At 41.1% G+C, this 20,181-nt stretch overlaps 3 protein-coding genes across 3 annotated transcripts; 2 read left to right on the top strand and 1 right to left on the bottom strand.

Annotated features, from left to right (window-relative positions):
- Window positions 1-77: 77 nt before the first annotated feature.
- Window positions 78-9,852, top strand: wasf2 (WASP family member 2). Its single transcript, XM_032535312.1, is given in 12 exon segments — window positions 78-281; window positions 1,701-1,864; window positions 2,104-2,238; window positions 2,460-2,613; window positions 3,690-3,807; window positions 3,949-4,070; window positions 5,873-6,031; window positions 6,122-6,306; window positions 6,309-6,385; window positions 6,388-6,452; window positions 6,454-6,605; window positions 8,443-9,852. Coding segments are annotated over 11 exon segments (1,458 nt in total). The 5' UTR covers window positions 78-281; window positions 1,701-1,731; the 3' UTR covers window positions 8,601-9,852.
- Window positions 9,853-10,300: 448 nt separating this feature from the next.
- Window positions 10,301-13,605, bottom strand: gpr3 (G protein-coupled receptor 3). Its single transcript, XM_032535313.1, has 2 exons — window positions 13,282-13,605; window positions 10,301-11,932 (listed from the first exon to the last, which is right to left on the bottom strand). Exon 2 carries the CDS (start codon window positions 11,899-11,901, stop codon window positions 10,915-10,917), a length of 987 nt encoding a protein of 328 aa, XP_032391204.1. The 5' UTR covers window positions 11,902-11,932; window positions 13,282-13,605; the 3' UTR covers window positions 10,301-10,914.
- Window positions 13,606-16,336: 2,731 nt separating this feature from the next.
- Window positions 16,337-19,732, top strand: cd164l2 (CD164 sialomucin-like 2). Its single transcript, XM_032536149.1, has 7 exons — window positions 16,337-16,882; window positions 16,996-17,099; window positions 17,528-17,614; window positions 17,868-17,960; window positions 18,055-18,096; window positions 18,294-18,447; window positions 18,681-19,732. Exons 2-7 carry the CDS (start codon window positions 17,021-17,023, stop codon window positions 18,694-18,696), a joined length of 471 nt encoding a protein of 156 aa, XP_032392040.1. The 5' UTR covers window positions 16,337-16,882; window positions 16,996-17,020; the 3' UTR covers window positions 18,697-19,732.
- The last annotated feature ends 449 nt before the right edge of the window (window positions 19,733-20,181 follow it).

A 20,181-nucleotide genomic window follows, 5' to 3' on the forward strand; every position in this document is an offset into this window, starting at 1 on the left:
CCTCCACCCTTCGTTACGCAAATTACGCACAGCTGTTTGCCACTAGTCAGGGTGGAGTTGCGCTTTTTACGTTTAAATTTCCACATCCTGTTTTCAGCAAAAACAGGCGCACAAGCCAATCAACTTACAGGAACTCAGTCGCTCGACCAATCAGAAGTTCACAATCCCGGGACTTTGGTAGCTCGTCCGTGTACTGTACTGCTGAACATTTCTTGTGAAAATCTTGAGACAGGATAACAACCAGACTGTATAGAGAGAGTCTACAATTGCCAATTTTGACGGTAAGTTAAGTACGTTTAGTCAGTATTGTCTTCATGAAGTGAAAGATGTAAACTTAATTTTGTTTGGGTGTTTCTTCGAGATAAGAGGCGCCGACAAGTTACTTCCTGCTCTAACAAGGCCGAGATCCCAAGTTACATTTTCGCTAATGTTGTGGGCGTCAAAGTGTAAAGTTTCCGAATGATTTCTTCTCCTGTAGTTGTTAATCTAGGAAAAATGATTAGAGTGTATTTAAGATATTAAACTTATTGGTAAAACAATAATAATTTCAATGTGTCCATTTGACAGAACGGTTGACTGTACGTCTGCCAAACATGCCACGAACCACACAGCGCGGAGCTCCATTTGAGCTAGAAATCTCTACCAGCTCCACTTTCAATGGAATAAATGATAAACCTCAGAGCGTAAAATCATTCTCGCTTTGAAAACACGCATAGAAATGCCCCTATCAACGCAAAGGAAAGTGCAGACTTGAATCCACCTACTAATGCCATTTGTTCCATGACCTCATCATTGTCTGAACGTTAACATGAAAACTTGTAATTAGGCAAACGGAACGGGGAATAGGAAGCACTGCAGGGTATACTTCCAGTTGGCTAAATTCGGCCTACTTGCACTGTCTTGGTAACAGTGAGAGTCTCTGAGCACCTATGGGAGTTGTCATTTTCTGGACATATTCCTATGGCACTGTAGAGTTACTGCTTTGTGTGGGGAGTTTACTTTTTCAGGCATTAAATGTGATTCATCCAATATAATTTGAAATAATGACACTGCTGTAAGCATAACTGTGCATAAATCCTTATTGCACCAGTTTTCTCTCTTTTCTTATGTTAAATGGTCCTGTTCCACAGAAACTGGGTGGGTGCTGGATATTTTCTGAGAAATGTGGCTTTAGTTTTGCTTCTGCTTTAGCTCTGTCTGGTTCAGGGTTTATTTAAACATGCGTGTCTGGGTAATGTGAGCATGTGACTCATAGGGATGAAAGTAACAATCATTTTCATTATCAAGTAATCTGTTTTTATCATCTTTTGATTAATTGTGTTTAGTCTATTCTTTCTTTATTGTTATGAACCCAAGGTGATGCCTTTTGCATTTACATGTTTTCTCCAACCAACATTCCAAAACCCAAAGAGATTTAAATTACAGTGATATAAAACATAAACAAAAACAAAAAGCAGCAAAGCATCACTTTTAAGAAGCTGGGACCTGTCATTTGTGCTAGAAAAAATAATGTAAATGATCTATCCATTATCAAAATGGTTGTTGATTAAATATTTGCCAGTAAACTAATTAAACATTATTTCAGCTCTAGACTTATTCGTACCACAGGTGTATGTAATAAATCTCAGTGCTGTCTTTTAGTCCTTTTTTATGTTTTGTATGTCCATGCCTCAAATGTCCCACTTCCTCTTTCCCATCAGGGTTGGGCCCCCCAACACACAACACCCCACCATGCCTCTGGTTACGAGGAATATAGAGCCACGGCATGTGTGTCGACAGACCATCCCCTCTAACATCCGCAGTGAGCTGGAATGTGTCACCAATATCAGCCTGGCCAACATCATCCGCCAGCTCGGCAGCCTTAGTGAGTCTCTGCTGTGTGTCATTACTCTTGTCATTAAAATATTATGTAAATTGTTGATAACACTTGGCAAATGTGTATTGACCTGTGTATATTTGCATGTTTATACAAAGTTTTATTTGGATCTAGTTGTGAATATGCATTTATTGTGCATGTTGGAGACACATACTTCAATCAATGAAAATCGTGTGTGTGTGTGTGTCTCTGTGTGTCTCTGTGTGTCTCTGTGTGTCTCTGTGTAGGTAAATATGCAGAAGATGTGTTTGGGGAGCTGTTTATCCAGGCTGGAGCATTTGCGATCAGAGTAAATACACTGGGAGAAAGAGTGGATCGACTGCAGGTAAAAGTCACCCAGCTGGACCCCAAAGAAGAGGAAGGTAAATACTCCCACATGTTACAGTTACTATTACTAATATTTCTACTGATGTTAGTATAAGAGTAGTTCAATAATTTGAATAAGGCTAAATTTAACATGAAATGAAACACTGACTTACACAACTTTGCTATTTAAATAACCTTGTTCCCCTTGAGCACTATATATATATATATATATAAAATATATTATTCTTTCTATTTCATCTGTATGTTTCTCTCTTAGTCTCTTTGCAGGCCATCACTACTCGTAAGGCCTTCCGAAGCAGTCTGACCCAGGACCAGCAGATGTTCACCAGGCCATCTCTGCCAATGCCTGTACAGGACACCTACAAAACCTGTAATCCGCCCCCACCCCTCAACTACCTCAGCCAATACCGGTAGGGCTCAGTAGACGCACAGATGCTCATCCACGGGTCATGTTCATACACTGGAGCATGACAAGCATTACATATTAAGACCATGTGCATGCATATGTGCACACATGGAAACACACATGCATGCTATATTTTTGTCATGACTATACATTATTTAAACCAACCTCTCTAATGCATATGCAACAAGGAGTGGGTCTAAAAAAAGTGGCTGGACTATATCTGTAAAGCATAAAAGCTGGAAAAATTTGAAATACAATTTTATAATGCTCAATATCATGAAAATGTCAAATTTGCTGGTATGTTTATCCTGTTTCTTAGGAGACATGTAGCCCACATTTGCAAGATCCTTGAGATGTATCATGGTTATGCAGTACTCTGTGCAATTAGTGTTTCAATATGTTATAAAGAAATTCATTTTGAGCCACTTATGTTCAGGCAGTTCTTGATTGGTTTTGTTGAAAAACAAACAAGCAAACTTAATGACAAATCACTCTAAACTCAGATAGACTCAATGGCAACAAAGACTAAATTATTTACATTGCATGTCAATGTCTCTGCTTGTAAGTATATTGAATCAAAGCAGTACTGAAGACATTCTGTGGGAAAAAAACAACTATATGTGTCACAACCAAGCTGACACCTATCCTTGAGATATTGAATATTAATTGAGCCCAAGGCATGACATGTCGCCGGAAGTATGATTAATTAGAAACCAGAACAGAAGGGTGCTGGGCCAGTAGAGGGTGACGTCTGTTCAGTAAGTCATCGCAGCAGTGGCATCGATGATAAGCAGAGCAAGAGTGTAAGCTAGTCCAATTATGTTACTAAGACTCTGTTTGTGACTGTTTTGAATGTGAAAATGGTATTAATTTGACAGATATGATCAGAATATGGAACTCCTTTTCACTTCTCTGAATATTAGGTAGTATGTAACAAAACCACCCGGTTTCTTTTATTGAGCTAAAAAGGGGAAGTGTTTGGTACTTCTACAAACACCGTGTGACACTTCTACAAACACTGTGTGAAGTGTAACTGAGATCTAAATGTATTGATAATGTTTGTAAAATGGTTGTCTCCAGGGACGATGGGAAAGAGGCCCTGAAGTTTTACACTGATCCCTCCTACTTCTTTGACCTGTGGAAGGAGAAAATGCTGCAGGACACCAAGGACATCATGAAGGAGAAACGCAAACACAGAGTGAGACACTTAAACATGCTCAAACACACAAAACAAGTAACACAACAGCCATTGGGTTGGAACATTGTTGTTGACATCAAATGGAAGCATTTGGATCCAACCATTTGGATGACTGTTTTTCACTCTTTCATTTTTGAGTAGAAGGAGAAGAAAGACCATTTGAACCAACGAACGCTTAATCCACGAAAGATCAAGACCAGAAAGGATGAATGGGAACGCCGTAAGATGGGGGCGGAGTTTGTGGTGCCAAAGAATGATTTGATGTAAGTTAAGAAATTGTGTGAAGTGAGGTGGATATCTCTGCAGTTTGGTGGAGTGTGTATTTGTTATGGTCATCCACAGGCCCAAGAGGCTTCTGAATCCATTTCAGCAACAATACAAAATAATGACTTTTTAACGTTTTTATCATTTCTCTCTCTAGTTTTAGTTAAAAGGATATTACTGATCTTTAAGTGGTTCTACCTGTTTTATGAGCCGTTACCTACAGGAGTTGGCTGTTGGCAAGCTCCCAGTTTTGTCCCGACATTGAAGCTAGGCAATATACTACTGTGGACTGGGCCACACAGCAAATCGTATTTTAGCCACCTAAAGAAAAAGACCACCTAAAAAAAAAATCATTATCTGTTTATGCGTTTATGCTATATTTAGAATATTTTCACGGCTTTACCTTGCCTTCAGACAGTCATTTCTAGTTGCTTTGAAGAGAGTGATCTAACGGCATCAGTTCTCTGTCATAAAGGGCTGTTTGACTGCAGTACATTGCTTAGCATCTGTGTTGTTACTACTGCCTGCTTCTTGAAACTGTGGGCATGCCAACAGCCATCTCAAGTTATTACGCTGACTGTGGTTAAGTACCTCATGCAATCCCACTTAAAAAAAAAAAAGCAAACTATCCCTTAAACACGGTAAAAGTACTGAATGGGCACTTGCATGGTAAATTCCACTCGCCCCTATCTTATCAACCAGTCTGTACACAGTGATATGGGTGGTATGTCCTGTCTGAAAATGTTCTCAGGGGGTTGGGTGTAGAACTGGCTGTTAATGTCAAATTGCAGTAAACAAATGCATGAGTCACAGCAGGCCATAGGGTAGTGTTTCCTCTGCTGTGATTTGTTCTTCGGTGTATTGTTTTTATTAAATTTAATACAAAAAATAAAAAATATAGCAATATTAAAAAGCAATACTTTGAAAAGCACATAAACAACTATCTGTTTTAAAAGTCATTTACTATTTAATTACCCTACTGGCTTGGAACCCAATCAATCACAAGCCAGGCCTGATGAGGAAAAAAACTCCCTGTCAAGCTCTTAAAATGGAGGATGAGCCAATTTTTTTGCTGTGTAAGTGACTGTACGTTATGCTGTTTTAATAGCAATGTGGACCAGTCACCACATGTGTCAACATCACTATTTTTGTTCTTCTGCTTTTTATTTATAAATATATATGTATATGTATATATTTGTGTTTGTGTGTATGCATGTATTTATGTATGTATGACTTCCAAAATGTAATACACTATGGATTACTAGTTACTGTCATTTGAGATTAATTAGATATAATACAATATTACTGTTTTTGAATTGTAATGCTTTACATACATTTTGCATTACTTTTGAGTTACTTTAACCAAAATAACAGCCGAAGTATGACTTGGCAGGCAGCGTATGAATTTCACCACGGGATCAACAAATTCTCATCTTTATCCACAATAGTACATCATAATTCCTTCATTCATGATATTTTGTATTTTTAATCTGAATCTGCAAAGTAACTACAGCTTTAAAATAAATAGTGAAGTAAAACGTATAATAGGCCTACTTGACTCTGAATTGTGGTTGAGGGAACAGTAACAGGACAGCGCGCTTCAATGTTCAATACAGCGTAATAACTCTAAATAATGTCCATCTCGCAAATGTATCTGTCTCTGCAGTCATTTCAACCACTGAATTCCAGCAATAGGAAATTACCCTTGCAGACTTTTTTTTTTTCTGTACCGAAATGTTTCACGGTGTTGGTATAAGTACAACATTTTGGGCTGATAGTGATGTCTTAAATTTGTTTTAAGGAATTCTTCCGAGGCTCTGAATGGCAGTATTGGATCTGGAGATGGCTTCAATTCTGAAGGCTTCGAGATGAGTACCGACTCCTACGCTTATGAGCCTGGCTCCCCTCTCTCTCCGCCTGGCAATGATGACTTCCTGCCTCCTCCACCTCCAGACATGGCGTAAGTAGCATCTTGCCTATAAGCCAACTGAAGGGTCCATTTTGTCCTTTAACTTATCCTCTTAAATAACTTTCACTCTGTCGTTTGCAGGTATAATGACGGAGGGTACGGAGCACCAACCCAGAAGCGTGTCAGTGTGCTAAGTCCAAACCACCCACCTCCTGCTCCCCCCATGGTCTCTCCCCCTCCCAACTCTCGCCCTAACCTCTCTCCTCCTCCTGCACCTCCTCCCCCTCCTCCACCCTCTGGATTTGGGGTTCCCCCACCTCTTATGGCTTGACACCACCCTTTCCTCCTCCATTCTCCCTCCTCTTCCACTGCCATCCCTCCCCACCTGCTCCCCCTCCTCCCCCTGCTATGTCCACTGTTCTTCTCCCCTCCCCCCTATGCCCACAGGAGGTGGTGGTCCACCACCTCCTCCTCTCCTCCACCCCCGCTGGCCCTCCTCCTTCATCATACCACATCTGCTCCACTCCTCCCTGTGTGGTGGGCGCCACCAAGCTCGCTCCTAAACCTCAGCCAGAGCCTGCTGCCGATGATCCTCGCAGTGACCTACTGCAGGCCATCCGACAAGGTAGGACACTACAGGAAACAGATCAGTATAAAATGGATGTATTTCTAATGAGCATATACATTACAAGGAATTTTATGCAGCACCTGACAGGATATGAAATATCTAAAATTGGCTTTACGTCAACCGGCTCCAACGTTAAATTGTTGCTAACACATTACGACATTGGTAAAGCTTTTCCAATAATATATTTAATATAAAACTGAGGGGGGCCTGCTGCGTTATGAGTATCTCTTTGTTTATGCCTTAAATTTACCCCATGGAGTTTTCTAACAGATAAAGTTGTACTTACATTTAGTGTTTGTGACCAAAACACATTGTGTGTATCCTTGTGGACCAGCAAACTTGTTAAATGCTTTCCTGGCTCAAAAATAATTGACAAAGTGGATTTTTCTTTTGTTTAAAACAAAATACAATATGATGACATTCCCTCCCTACTTTTACACATATATATATATATATATATATATATATATATATATATATATATATATATATAATATCTCTATACACTCACCGGCCACTTATTAGGTACCCCATGCTAGTAACGGGTTGGACCCGTTACTAGCTAACTAGCGTTACTAGATTTAACAAAGGTGCTGGAAGCATTCCTCAGGGAGTTTGGTCCATATTGACATGATGGCATCACACAGTTGCCGCAGATTTGTCGGCCTGCACATCCATGATGCGAATCTCCCGTTCCACCACATCCCAAAGATGCTCTATTGGATTGAGATCTGGTGACTGTGGAGGCCATTGAGTACAGCGAACCATTGTCAGTTCAAGAAACCAGTCTGTGATGATTCCAGCTTTATGACATGGCGCATATCCTGCTGAAAGTAGCCACAGAAGTTGGGTACATTATGGTCATAAAGGGATGGACATGGTCAGCAACAATACTCAGGTAGGCTGTGCGTTGCAACGATGCTCAATGGTACCAAGGGGCCCAAAGAGTGCCAAGAAAATATTCCCCACACCATGACACCACCACACCAGCCTGAACCGTTGATACAAGGCAGGATGGATCCATGCTTTCATGTTGTAGACGCCAAATTCTGACCCTACCATCCGACTGTCGCAGCGAGAAATCGAGACTCATCAGACCAGGCAAACGTTTTTCCAATCTTCTATTGTCCAATTTCGATGAGCTTGTGCAAATTGTAGTCTCAGTTTCCTGGTCTTAGCTGAAAGGAGTGGCACCGATGTGGTCTTCTGCGCTGTGCCATCTGCCTCAAAGTTGGACGTACTGTGCGTTCAGAGATGCTCTTCTGCCCACTTGGTTGTAACGGGTGGTTATTTGAGTCACTGTTGCCCTTCTATCAGCTCGAACCAGTCTGGCCATTCTCCTCTGACTCTGGCATCAACAAGGCATTTCCGCCCACAGAACTGCCTGGCACCACAATCATGCCACGTTCAAAGTCACTCAAATCACCTTTCTTCCCATACTGATGCTCGGTTTGAACTGCAGGAGATTCTCTTGACCATGTCTACATGCTAAATGCACTGAGTTGCCGCCATGTGATTGGCTGCTTAGAAATTAAGTGTTACGAGCAGTTGGACAGGTGGACCTAATAAAGTGGCCGGGGAGTGTATATATATATATATATATATATATATATATATATATATATGGGAACTGATAATATATTTTTGGTTAGCTATAAAATATACTTTTTGTCTTAAATTAAAATTTTCATGGCAAGCAAGTTTGTCTTTAAGGTGGACATACTGTAAATGCAAATAACATACGTACTATGAGAATAAAAATAGAAAGATTTAGAGAGATCCCCCATCTGCACACACACACTCACTGTAACTGTCCTCCCTAACTCCCTTTAAGGTTTCAACCTGCGTAAGACGGAGGCACAACGGGAGCAGGAGAAAAGAGATACGTCTGGCAATGACGTGGCCGCCATCCTGTCCCGTCGTATTGCTGTAGAGTGCAGCGACAGCGAGGATGACTCCTCCGAGTTTGACGATGATGAGTGGTCGGAGTGATTGTCGTCCCGTTTCCCCTTCACTACCACATCTGTATCTTTCCTTAGCCTTAAACAGCATCCTGTTTCCATTCAGATTCCATTCTTAATACCGGAGAGGCACAGGTCCATATTCTGTGTATCTTTTAGATTTTTAGTGTATGCACTAATAGTATGTACAGGTGACCTATTACAAATCACATTCCTTGAACCATTTAGTTTTGTTTATCCAAAATTATTCTGATCAGAGGTGCAAAAGTCCAAAGATTGAGAGAGTGTGAGTGTGCCTGGTTGTTTCCCCAACCTTGATGCTTTAATTGGAAGTTATTGATGTTAGAGTGTTGTGTGATGTGATGCACGTCTCTCTGCTGAGTCTGTATGTAAACACATCACCTCTTAGTGTCTATTAGAATCGTTTGTCCTTTGCTGTAGGTCAAATGTCTGATTTTAGCCGCTTAAGTATATTAAGGGAAGGGACAATAGAGAGGGAGTGGACACACAAGCACGGAACCTTTTCAACACACAGTATTTGTACGTACTGACTCAGTGGATAAGACATAATGTGTTGACGTCAAAACATTTTCGCTCACTCATAGATTATACAATATAGATGTAAAGTTTATATAAGATATTGAATCATATTTACTAAAGATAATGAATGCAATCCTTTTTATATCCCTTAAAAGCACAGTTTTCTTTGCCACTTTTCCTTTCCTCATTTATATTCAGTCTTCTTTCTGTGGTTGTCATGGGAACAATTCACTTGTGGATGTGACATGGTTGTAGTTTATAAACAAATTCATCAATGAATTATTCAGTATGATAGGGGAAGTATTGGCTCATCATGACAGATACCTGGGTGTTTGATGAGATCACGTGTTTCATTTTGTATTGTGGTTCAGCTCTGTTGTGTATTTCTTGCTGCAGTTTTTCTTTTGAACATTTCTGGGGATCAACTAGGCTCTGTTACTTTCATCACTATGCTATTTAAAAAGAGTGCCTTTTTATACTGCATTTCAGTGTCAGTGCAGGTTTATTTTGGTTATCCACACTTGTCACTGATCAGCTTCTAAAAACCTTATCAGCTCCCGTTGATGAGTCAAATGTACAGTAGAACCGACTGATGTTTAGTGTGGACCACATATTTCTCAAGTGCCTTTATTTTAAATGTGCCTGTGTTAAATTACAATCACATAACATGCTTTGCCAAAGCTTCTCCTGGCTTTCATTTCCAAAAGATTATAGTTATTTTAATAAAGAGTGAATTACAGTGATTGTTGAGATTTATTTTTGTGAGAATGAATAGTGTGTATGCTGTGTGTTGAACAACATGTTCTCAAGTGTCAAGCCTTGGCATAAGACTCCTCATGTTTTATCCCTGACTCATCTTCTTCATATCAGTGGTGGACACCTTTTCACAGTGCACAGTTCTGACTTGTGTAGGGGGTGAGAACATGAATACATTGCATTGAAGTTCAGAAAATGAGTAGGAGGAGAGTAAAACCACTTTTATAATCACTTTATCCTAATACCAAGGCTGCTTTGTAGTTTTTAAAAGGACAATGTGGGTTTGCAGAGGGATTATGTTGGAGATTGCTTAGTTTAGGATACAATAGAGAGCAGCATTTTGTGTCCAATAGAGGTAAAGACTGAGAGATAGAGGGAGACAAACGCACTGAAAGCTTCGGCAGCAGTAAAGAGAAGAGTGCTGACATTGCCCGGTAGAAAAGAAGTATATTTATTATTCATCAGTATAAAATATTCATTCATTTATAAAAAGGCTGTGCAACACGAACATATGGTCAGTACCTTTCAAAGTGCCTGTAACAGCATGTGCAAAACAGAATCTCAAAGATCTAGAACATTGTGTTTTCTAGACAATCAAGTTAATAATTTTAGGACTTTGGATCACATTACACTGTGACAGGCTTACATTAAAACCCCATCCATTCCTCTCACCTTAAAGTGCCAATGGTGATTAAATCCACTTTCTATGAGTGGGGGCATGAATGGCACCCTTGTGATTGTTTTAATCTGGGGATCCAGTGGAATTACAATTGACTGACGATGAGGCACAAAGAACACACAAGACAGTACGTTTAGTTAGTACTCCCAAAATGGCCGCCAGCCAGGACAATCCAGAAACATTCTGATTTGCAGGTGGACTTCATCTCTTGGAGAAGCGCTTATTGCGTGTGTGGGAGTTTATGTTTGTGAGAGATTTCATGTTCTGGATCTGGATGATAGTCAATGCAGCTATGTGTGTATTGGCACACAAACAGTGATATGTCTGGCATAGATTGTGTGGTGGTTTGAGTCTGGTGAGGTTTGGCTGTCTACACATCAGCAGGGTAGTGTATGTGTGCGTTGTGTGTGCATCTGTGCGGGCAGCAGGCCTGGAGCAGCACCTTGCGAATGTCTTTGTTTCTCAGACTGTAGAGTATTGGGTTCAGCAGCGAGCTGCCTGCTGCTGGTACCAAGGTGGCGTAGGTGTACAGAGGAGGGCTGGATGCGTCTCCTAGCAGCCCCCAGAGGGAGAAAGGCATCCAGCAGCCCACAAACACACTGAGGACTAGGATCAACCGAGAGAAGCCCCTTCCACTGCTGTGTTTGCTTGCATATGATTGGTTGGTAGATAGGAAGTGCCTCTGGGTAGCAATGGCGTGGGCATGCCGCCTTGCCACACGGCAGATCCCAGCGTACAATTGCAGGGTTACCATGACAACCACCAGGAAGCCACCACACAGCAGCGATAGGTATGTCCGGGTCAGAGGGCGTGCTACAGAACAGGAGTTTGGCTCTCCCAGACAGTGCCATCCCATTGCAGGTCCCGCCCCAATGACACATGCACCCAACCAGATCAGCAGCAGGAGAATGGCGGCTCTGTAACGGGATTCGCTTGAACCATAGGTGAGGGCGTGGCTTAAAGACATGTATCGGTCCAAAGCAACACCCATCAGGCTACAGAGTGAGGCAATCAGTGATGTCACCAGCAGTCCTGAGGTCAGCAATTCTGACCAATCACTTGGCTCAATGCAGAACAGGAAAAGAAAGTGCAAGATCAAGGCAACACCTGCCAGGAGATCGGCCAATCCGAGGCTAGCCAGCAGCAGAAAAACAGGGGCACGAAAAGACGGGGTGGCCAGGATGGTAGTGACAACTATTGCATTTTCAGTGGCAATGACAGTTCCTGAAACACAGAGGGCCACACCCCACACTGTAAGGGGCGGGACTTCATATGAGCTATCCAGTCGATCCAGAGGAAAGAAGGGGTCTGCACCTGAGGACTCATCCCAGTCCAGGTCAGAGGCGTTCAGTGTCATGGCTTTTTGTCAGCAGTCACAAAAATCCAACCTAAGAGAGAGAAAAGGAGAAACATGTCGACATTAGCTCTAATGGGTCATTAGCATCTCTATCTGTCCATTACAGCCTTTCATTAACCAAAAGCTGTGGTTTCAGCATGTGGAGCTGCTGGAGGCTGGATGGGGCATGTTATGCTCTTGTAATCTACAGCAATTGAACAAAATAACTATAGATGAATGCATAAAGTGGTATTAGTGATAGTCACACCCTGAGCTCTCTTTTATTGTTTTTGTTGTACAGAGGGATTCAAAAAAATGTATTTAGTTAGTTAGTAGCCTATTGGGACAGATACTGTGTGCAATAATAAGATTAATAAAAGACATGTTATTTTAACCAAACTAATTAGGCTAAGGATATACCCTTATTTTGTCCCTAGATGAGATTTATTTAAAACAAATAATGTAAAATACAAATTACAAGCTGAAAAATACTTATACTTAGACTATTTTGTAATTTCCCCTTTAAAATAAACGGTTTTTTTCAGGCCATAAATGTTTCATTATTAGTAACTCAAATATTTACTTTTTATATAGTAATACTGCTTGAAGCCCTTGAAATGTCAGTGACGTCACCATCTGTAGTCTTGCAGGAAGTCACGCAAATCAATTTTGATATGTAGGCTTAATTCAACTTGATAGAGTTACTAAAACATGAATGGAACCAATATATTGTGTCACTGATTATACATAATAAACCATTATTAACCTATATTCATGTTTATCACGTCACACTAAATCTAGTGGCTTTTATTGGCTTGCTCTTTTGGTTCTATCTTACACACGTTTCAGGAGCATCCAGACATCTTATATACCATTTATAGGGTGGCTGGTTAAAATTGAATCGGTAAACTCACTTCCAGAGGAAGTCAGTGAGCTACAGTGGGAGGATTCCCTTATAGTCAATGTCCAAACATGAGGGACACTACACTGTAAAGTAGTGAGGCTACAGTTATTCAAAGAATTCGCCTGATACAATGTTAAGATGCCTGTGCACTCCGGTGTGTTATCTGCTTGTTCTTTAGCAAAATGTCAAACTGTACTGCACGCCTACCAAAAGGAAATACCACACCGTGACTGTAATACTTTAACATATTTTCCGAGTCTTTCTTTTTCCTTATAGCCTACAGGAGGAGTTTTTTGGGGGGGTACCAGGAGTCTTTCATTCTTCTCCCTATCGCATCTCAGTAAGAAGTCATATCCGTCCTCCTGCTGCGGAGGACCCTGTTGTATAATACAATTGAAGGTTCATTGCACCACAGAGGGTATCCCCGACTCCCTCACGCACACACGATCACACTGCACAGACACGAAAACATGCACATAATACAGTATTCATCTTACCTTGTTAACGCGATTTCGTGATTCCTTTGCGAGAGTTAAACCGATTTCTTCTCTCCTCTTCTACGATCAAATGATGGAGATGTGGTGACGCTGTCCGAAGTGATGCTCGGTACCAGTCTATAAAAGGAGGACAGTCCCTGTGTGTGACAGCGCTCCGTGCTCCTGTCTTCATCAAAGTTGCACCAAACTCTCACTTGGCGTCTCTTGCATCTCTTTTTCTTCTGTCTCTCTGGAGCGCCTATGGGAGGAAGAATGGATGCTCTTGCGCGCGGACCCATCCACAAGACAGCCGATCTGACGTCAGTGACTGGGAGGCTCGACCAATGAGATTCCGGCATTGAAGTGCGGGGAGACTAGGGAGGGGATGTACAAGGAGTAATTTCATTCAGAAAAATGCGGCATCTCTAGCGCCCCTCCCACTGCGGTTCACGCTTGCTCTCATTTCTTGTAAATAATGACCATCAATAGCCCCCCCTCTCTCTAGCACACACACACACTCACACATTTATCAATAAGACCCAGGGGCCTGGTAACTGAGATGATACTGTTTTGTGTTGGGCAGGGCTCAGAGGTGTAGAGGTGTGGGACAGAGCTCAGGACTGGCGCTGTCCACGGTGCTGAAACACGTCAAGATGAGTCATGGGGAGGCGTCCTGCAGAGCAACTATGGGAAATTGAGACTTCAAGTGAAAGCAACCCACCTAAATGAACGGACAACGACCTAATTGCACCTTTCATAGCCAAAACCCGGCTATGACTTTTATATAATAATAATAATAATAATAAGTATTGGTGTTTATAGATATAGTACATTGGGAGTTTAATAAGCCAACAGTGATGGGCAGAAAAATTGCCTATATGGTCATTAATCCAATTTAATTCAACATCAGCACAAACAGGAGCCTCACGATCGATCAAAGACGTCAATAAGCGCCTCTCTGACAGTATTTATTTAGCTTATACTGTACATAATGAGGTTCACACATGTAATAATAATTATAATAATAAAAATATCCCCAAAATAATTTAGAAATCGTATGGGACCGTGTCTGTATGTGGATGGGAAGGGGTTTCTGGTTTATTTTTTTTTAGTTGAGCATTTTAACATTGAAACACAGCCCCTCACTCGACCTACAGTATTTTAACAGCAGTAGGGAATTCAAGGCTTCCCCGGTCTGATAGTGAGCGTGGGTGCTGCAGGATGGCTTGCACGGTTGTCTACGTGGTCGCGCATATCAATGCGCTGACTGGGGGAATCTAGTTCTGCTCGAGCCATATTAGGACACGCTTCCTGCCAATAAAACCCTCCTACGTCACCTTACGGAGCTGAAATGCAACACTTGTCACCTTCAAAGATGTCAAGCTTCTCCAAATTACTGCAAAATTACAGCTGTTTTTTGTCTAAAACACTATTGTAATGGATCGCTTTTTATGTCCTTACACTAATGTCTTTTATCCAGCTATATCACATATGCGTATTTGTAACACTGTAATACTAAAAGGTCCTTTGCTCGTAAATTACTGCATTATCCACTAGTTTGACACTGGTGTTTCGGTTTTTGGCCAGCAGTGGGAGCATCCGTCGAGGAAGAGATCGTGTTCGACAGGACTGCGGAATATCCCTTTGAGGGTTTTTTTGGCACGTCGACACCCAAACACAGAACACAAACAGCCACCCTGTAGAGCTGCACATGTACCTAGAAGATGTGTAGAGATGTGTGTGTACATGAGCCACGTCGGTGTGAACCGAGGAGGTGTTGATGGTGGAATTCATTGCATAAAGTTGAAAAGAGTGTCGTATTTCCGGGCTCAATGCACCTGCCTGTGAGGGCTTGCGGCCGGGGCTATGACTCAGTTCATCTACATCATAAAGCAGCACGTTGCATGTCAGAGGCTTGCACTTTTTGTGCTGGTGCTGGTGTGTGTAGATAGAGCTGGACTAGGTTGCTCTGAGCACCCTTTTACTGTTGTTTTATTTCCCCATCACCATTCCACAAAGTGATCCATTAGACTTCTAGACATCAATCCATATCAATACTATCAAACCTTGTTGTTGTTGATGTGTCCAGATACTGCATATTCAGATTATGTCTTATAGTTGTGACTGTTTGAATGTGTCTCAAACTTGTAATTGATTCGTGATTAGATCAGTGATCTTGGCCACACAGCTACTGTAGTGAAAAGTATTGCAGTAAGGATTGAATACCTTACTTTAAAACCTTGTCTGAGTATATAAGTATATTATTGATTGATTGACAAGTGACTAGGTAGTACTTCATTCCATTCAGTGGCCCATTTTAGGTGATGATAGACTACTAAAGCACAGGCTGTCTGCTGTGTATACACATCGTCGCATGCCAACGTCAGGGTGTTTTAAATGCATTCACACCACAGTATAACTACAGCTGTCCTTTTGGATTGGATCACTCAAGACACATATTCAATCAATCCGCCAATTTTATTTGTCACATGAAATTGTAGAGGTACAAATCTAGTTATATGTAATCCCATTAGCTCCTTCAACTTGTGCATGATTAATCATAAAGCTGATTATTATTTGTAATTTTAATGTTCCCAGCAACTGACTCAGACAACTCCCTGATTAAAACGAGCACCGTCATAGTGCTGCTAAAGTGTCTTAACCAGACGTTTTCCAGCAGATGCATGGTGTAATTGTACTTGTTTGATTCTTCACAGGAAAAACTGAGCCAAATTGATTCCTGCTGATTCCTCCTTCTAGTTTATTTCCTGGAACAATGGTTGCTACTTTTAATTGGCTTGTGAGTGCTTAACCCTTGTGTTGTCCTACTTGTCAACTATGAAAAAAAGTTATCGCTTTTTCTGACATTTTTGTCACCTTTTCAATGTTGTGGGTGCTTTTTTTGATGTTTTTTCCAAAGTTATTTTTACATTTCTATTGTTGACATTTTCAGCTTATTTCGAAGAGCCATTTTTTATGATGAAAAACCTGAAAATGGGTCAAATTTGACACGAGGACAACACAAGGGTTAAGATACTTGACACCATTCGCCTTCAAGTGAACAAAGGAGTGATTTTCCCTTTAGGTTGTTGAATTTCAAGACTTTATTGCCTGGATAGGTGAAAGTATCTTGTATTTGTAAAGAAAAAAAGTCCGAAAAATAGAACGTTGTCTAACAAGTATATATTTTAGCAATGGTAGCGGGGGTGCTCCAATGGTCTGCACTGAAATATCTCAAAACTTTTGGATGGATTACCATGAAATGTGATTAAGATAATAATGTTGCAGAGGATACATTTGAATCACTAATGACTAGCATGACTACACCAAAAGTTTATTGACTGCAGATTATTTGCATAAAATGGACAGTTAATTTTCACATTAACTGTGTCCCAACATTGTTAATGGTGTTTGTAAGGACATATGTGTGAATGCAGTGTGTGTGCACTGCCTGCAGAAGTAACCAGGTGTCACTCTGTCCAAACTGGTGTATATTTCAGGAGGGTTGAGGTGGGCCAGTTGGTTACCAGGAAACCAAGTTTGGGTATTACTCATGTTACACAGATCTCTGTGTCTCCTGTCTTTCTCTCTGTGTCCTAGCCAGGAACCATTTCTCTATACTGTAAGAAACTATTGGATACTCCTTTGAGGACTTACAGAAGATATTTTTATTGAAACTGTTTTGGTGACACTGTATTCTTCTCCAAACGCGTTGTGTTCAACTGTCAATTGCAGGTGTTGGCACTCCGTGGCTGTCAGGATGCAACAGTTGGTGTTGAAGGTCCTCTGCTCCACACTGCTGCTTCTAGCAGTGGTGCCCTCTGTGTATCCACAGCCAGGTATGGGTCCATCCACATGGCTTGCATTTATTCACTTATTGTATGACATTACGGTGTATTTTGGTCTTATCAGAAACCTATTGTTGTGTCTTCCTAAACTTGGTATTTTGATATCTCCTTTCCTTTACTCATGTTTTCACCATTTGATCTCCTTCAAGAGTCCCTGATAACATCTCCCCTAATAAGTGTGAGGATGGCTTATTCTTCAGTACATTTGAACTTATTGTGAGAATTGAAGGAGAGTCTACTCCCTTTTCTTTGGCATTATTCTTGACTTTTTGCCTATCTCAACATTTTCCAGACTGGTGGGATGTGTTGCAATAATCAAAAGCTGTTAAAATGTGTCTGTAGGAAGATAATTGTCCATCGATCAATTAATTGGTTTGAGTGACACTTTTAATTGACCGCCAAATCCATCTCTCCTACAGATTGTTCTCAAGCTGAGTCATGTGACCTGTGCGTTGGCGAGTCCATGCTCAACCTGACAGACTGTGTCTGGAGGCTTTGTCCAGATGGTAACACACACACACACACACACACACACACACACACACCACACACACACACACACACACACACACCTCTTTGCCTTTGATAGCAATTCAATCATCAAAGCTGCTGTAACATAAGCTTCCCAGGTTTATACAAGTGCCTGATTATTTATGTATGCCACAACGTAGACCAACACACGCACAAACACACACACACACACACACACACACACACACACACACACACACACTAAAATGCTTGTTCTTTCTGTCTCAGGTAATGGTACAGGCATGTGTGTGTCGGTTGGGGCCAACTTGGAAGACAACGGCATGAACTGTAGCTGGACTCGTGTGCCTGAATTGTGCACAGGTGGCTAAAAAACAATACAACAAAACAAACAAACAAAATGTATTTATCTGCAACGTCAGTAATTCTCATTTCTTTTGGATGTTTTATTTCCCAGTTGTAGAGTCTGTAGCTGAGGGAGGAGGTGAAGGTGACTCAGGTAAATTGTATCAACTCCAGCATCCCTTCCCACCCTCTTCCCTCCCTCTTGAGTCAGACATTTATCATTCCCATAGGAGCTGAGTAAAATGTGCCCCAATGCCCCTCAGTCATTTTTACCAGAAACAAAAAAGAACTTTTCCCACCTCACTCTGCTTTCATGTCATTTCACTGACTCTTTCTTTTCTTTTGCTCCAGGTGATGAAAGTAACACCAATTCTGAGTTCTCCCAGGCCAAGTTTGACATGTCCAGTTTCATCGGAGGCATCATACTGGTGTTGTGTGTGCAGGCAGGCGGCTTCTTTGCCATGCGCTTCCTCAAATCCAAAGAGCAGAGCAGCTATGACCCCATGTGAGTTTTTGCACTTATGTGTTAGAGAACAAAGAATTTGACGTGATTGTATCAGTTTAAGTGCGTGCATGTAAATGTGTCTGTGTCACTGAGTTAAGTGACAGTCTGTTAGTGCAACAACAGCCTCTGGTGGCAGGAGTGATCAACAGCACCCAATGTGCATTGTGATTCACCTTTACCGTCCCTCTATGTTGTATTTGGATTCTCTCAAAATTCTGCCTATCTTCCTGCAGAGAGCAACCACAGTGAAGACATGATGTATGAAGGACAAACGGGCGAGAATTGAGGACAGCAGAGCAGTGAGTCATCGAGGTCTGACGACAGTGTTTTTTTTTTTTTTCCTGGGCCCGTGTCATTTTTGGTTTTGTTCCCATGGGTACCCCTAGGGGATAGGTGTGTTCATAGGAGGATATTTTAATCAGATACTGCATTGTGTAACGACTGTCTGTACGCTGTGTTTGTATAGTATGTATATTCCAGAGATATTTTGGCTGTTGCTATTCCTACAACCTGACAAATGAGAAACAAAAAGGCTCTGATTTTCCCAGCACTTTTAGCGATTCATATTTGTCACCAAACCCACCATATATATTTTCACCAATGATAAGTGTTAAGTATTTGTCCTACAAACAAAAAGCAACTAGCTGTATCAAATCCGCTGTTTCAACTGTGTAAATAGTACAGTGCGGTTATGGGTAAGAGTGATACAATCCCAATGTAGACAGTAGGTCAGACAAGGTCATAACAGGCATTTAAACGTTTTTCAAAAACCCTGAAATACGTTTAAATGAGACTGTTGTTGATTTTGCCCATCATCTAAGAGGGCGTATGTGTTTTTAATGAGGAGCTGCATAACTTTATAGTGTTTTATTTGAACCAAATATTTAAATATTTTATGTATGTTATGTCTTTTAATTTATTTGCAGTGAGTTAAATGATTTAGCTGGGGACCCTAAGGAGCCATCTTAACAACTCCTGGAGGTCCCTGTAGACTCCACTTTTGGGAACATAGAAATTAAGCCTGGTAATCTTGGCAATAGTCATTTGAACTTTATGCCTACTTACAATTTAGTTTTTGCACCACTCCTCTGATTTGTGTGTTTTTGTTTTGAATTGTCAATAGCTCAGATTGTTTTTTATAAATTAATTTAGATTGAGGAGATTTCTGTTTGATTGCTCATAATTATCTTATATACATACCAGCTTTAACCCTTTAATAACAGTTCAAAGAGATGTGATGTGACCCTTTTTACTCGTAGTAATGCTGGCTTTGTGACACCATTAAAATGAAAACATGCTTAAAAAGGTTGGCAGCCTGATTAAACTATGGATAAACACCTATTACTTTGTGTGTGTCATTTCAACTTTTTTGCATGCAAATGAGGAGTTAGTAACCACTAATCACAGCCAGACATTGTACAGTATGTGTTGAGTGCATGTTTGCTCATACCAGAAGAGTGAGTGAACCGATTTGGCTGTAATCTGGGTGCGACCAGAGACATACTCCCAGTATCTGTAGATAAGAATCACCTATTAATCTGCACATATCTGACTGTTAGGATCCCAGCATACAGCAGGGACAGAGCACTGATGGAGGCCTTCAGGGGAGCAGCAGGATAGCTGGTTGGATGCACCAGACACAGTCTGAGCCAGGACCTATACAGGCTTGAATAAGCCCCCACAAAAACGTTTTCCAACTGGCAACTGAGTTTGGCTGTCATCCAAGTCTGTTGA

The sequence above is a fragment of the Etheostoma spectabile genome, chromosome 14 (genome assembly GCF_008692095.1).
Source record: "Etheostoma spectabile isolate EspeVRDwgs_2016 chromosome 14, UIUC_Espe_1.0, whole genome shotgun sequence".
Taxonomy (NCBI): domain Eukaryota; kingdom Metazoa; phylum Chordata; class Actinopteri; order Perciformes; family Percidae; genus Etheostoma; species Etheostoma spectabile.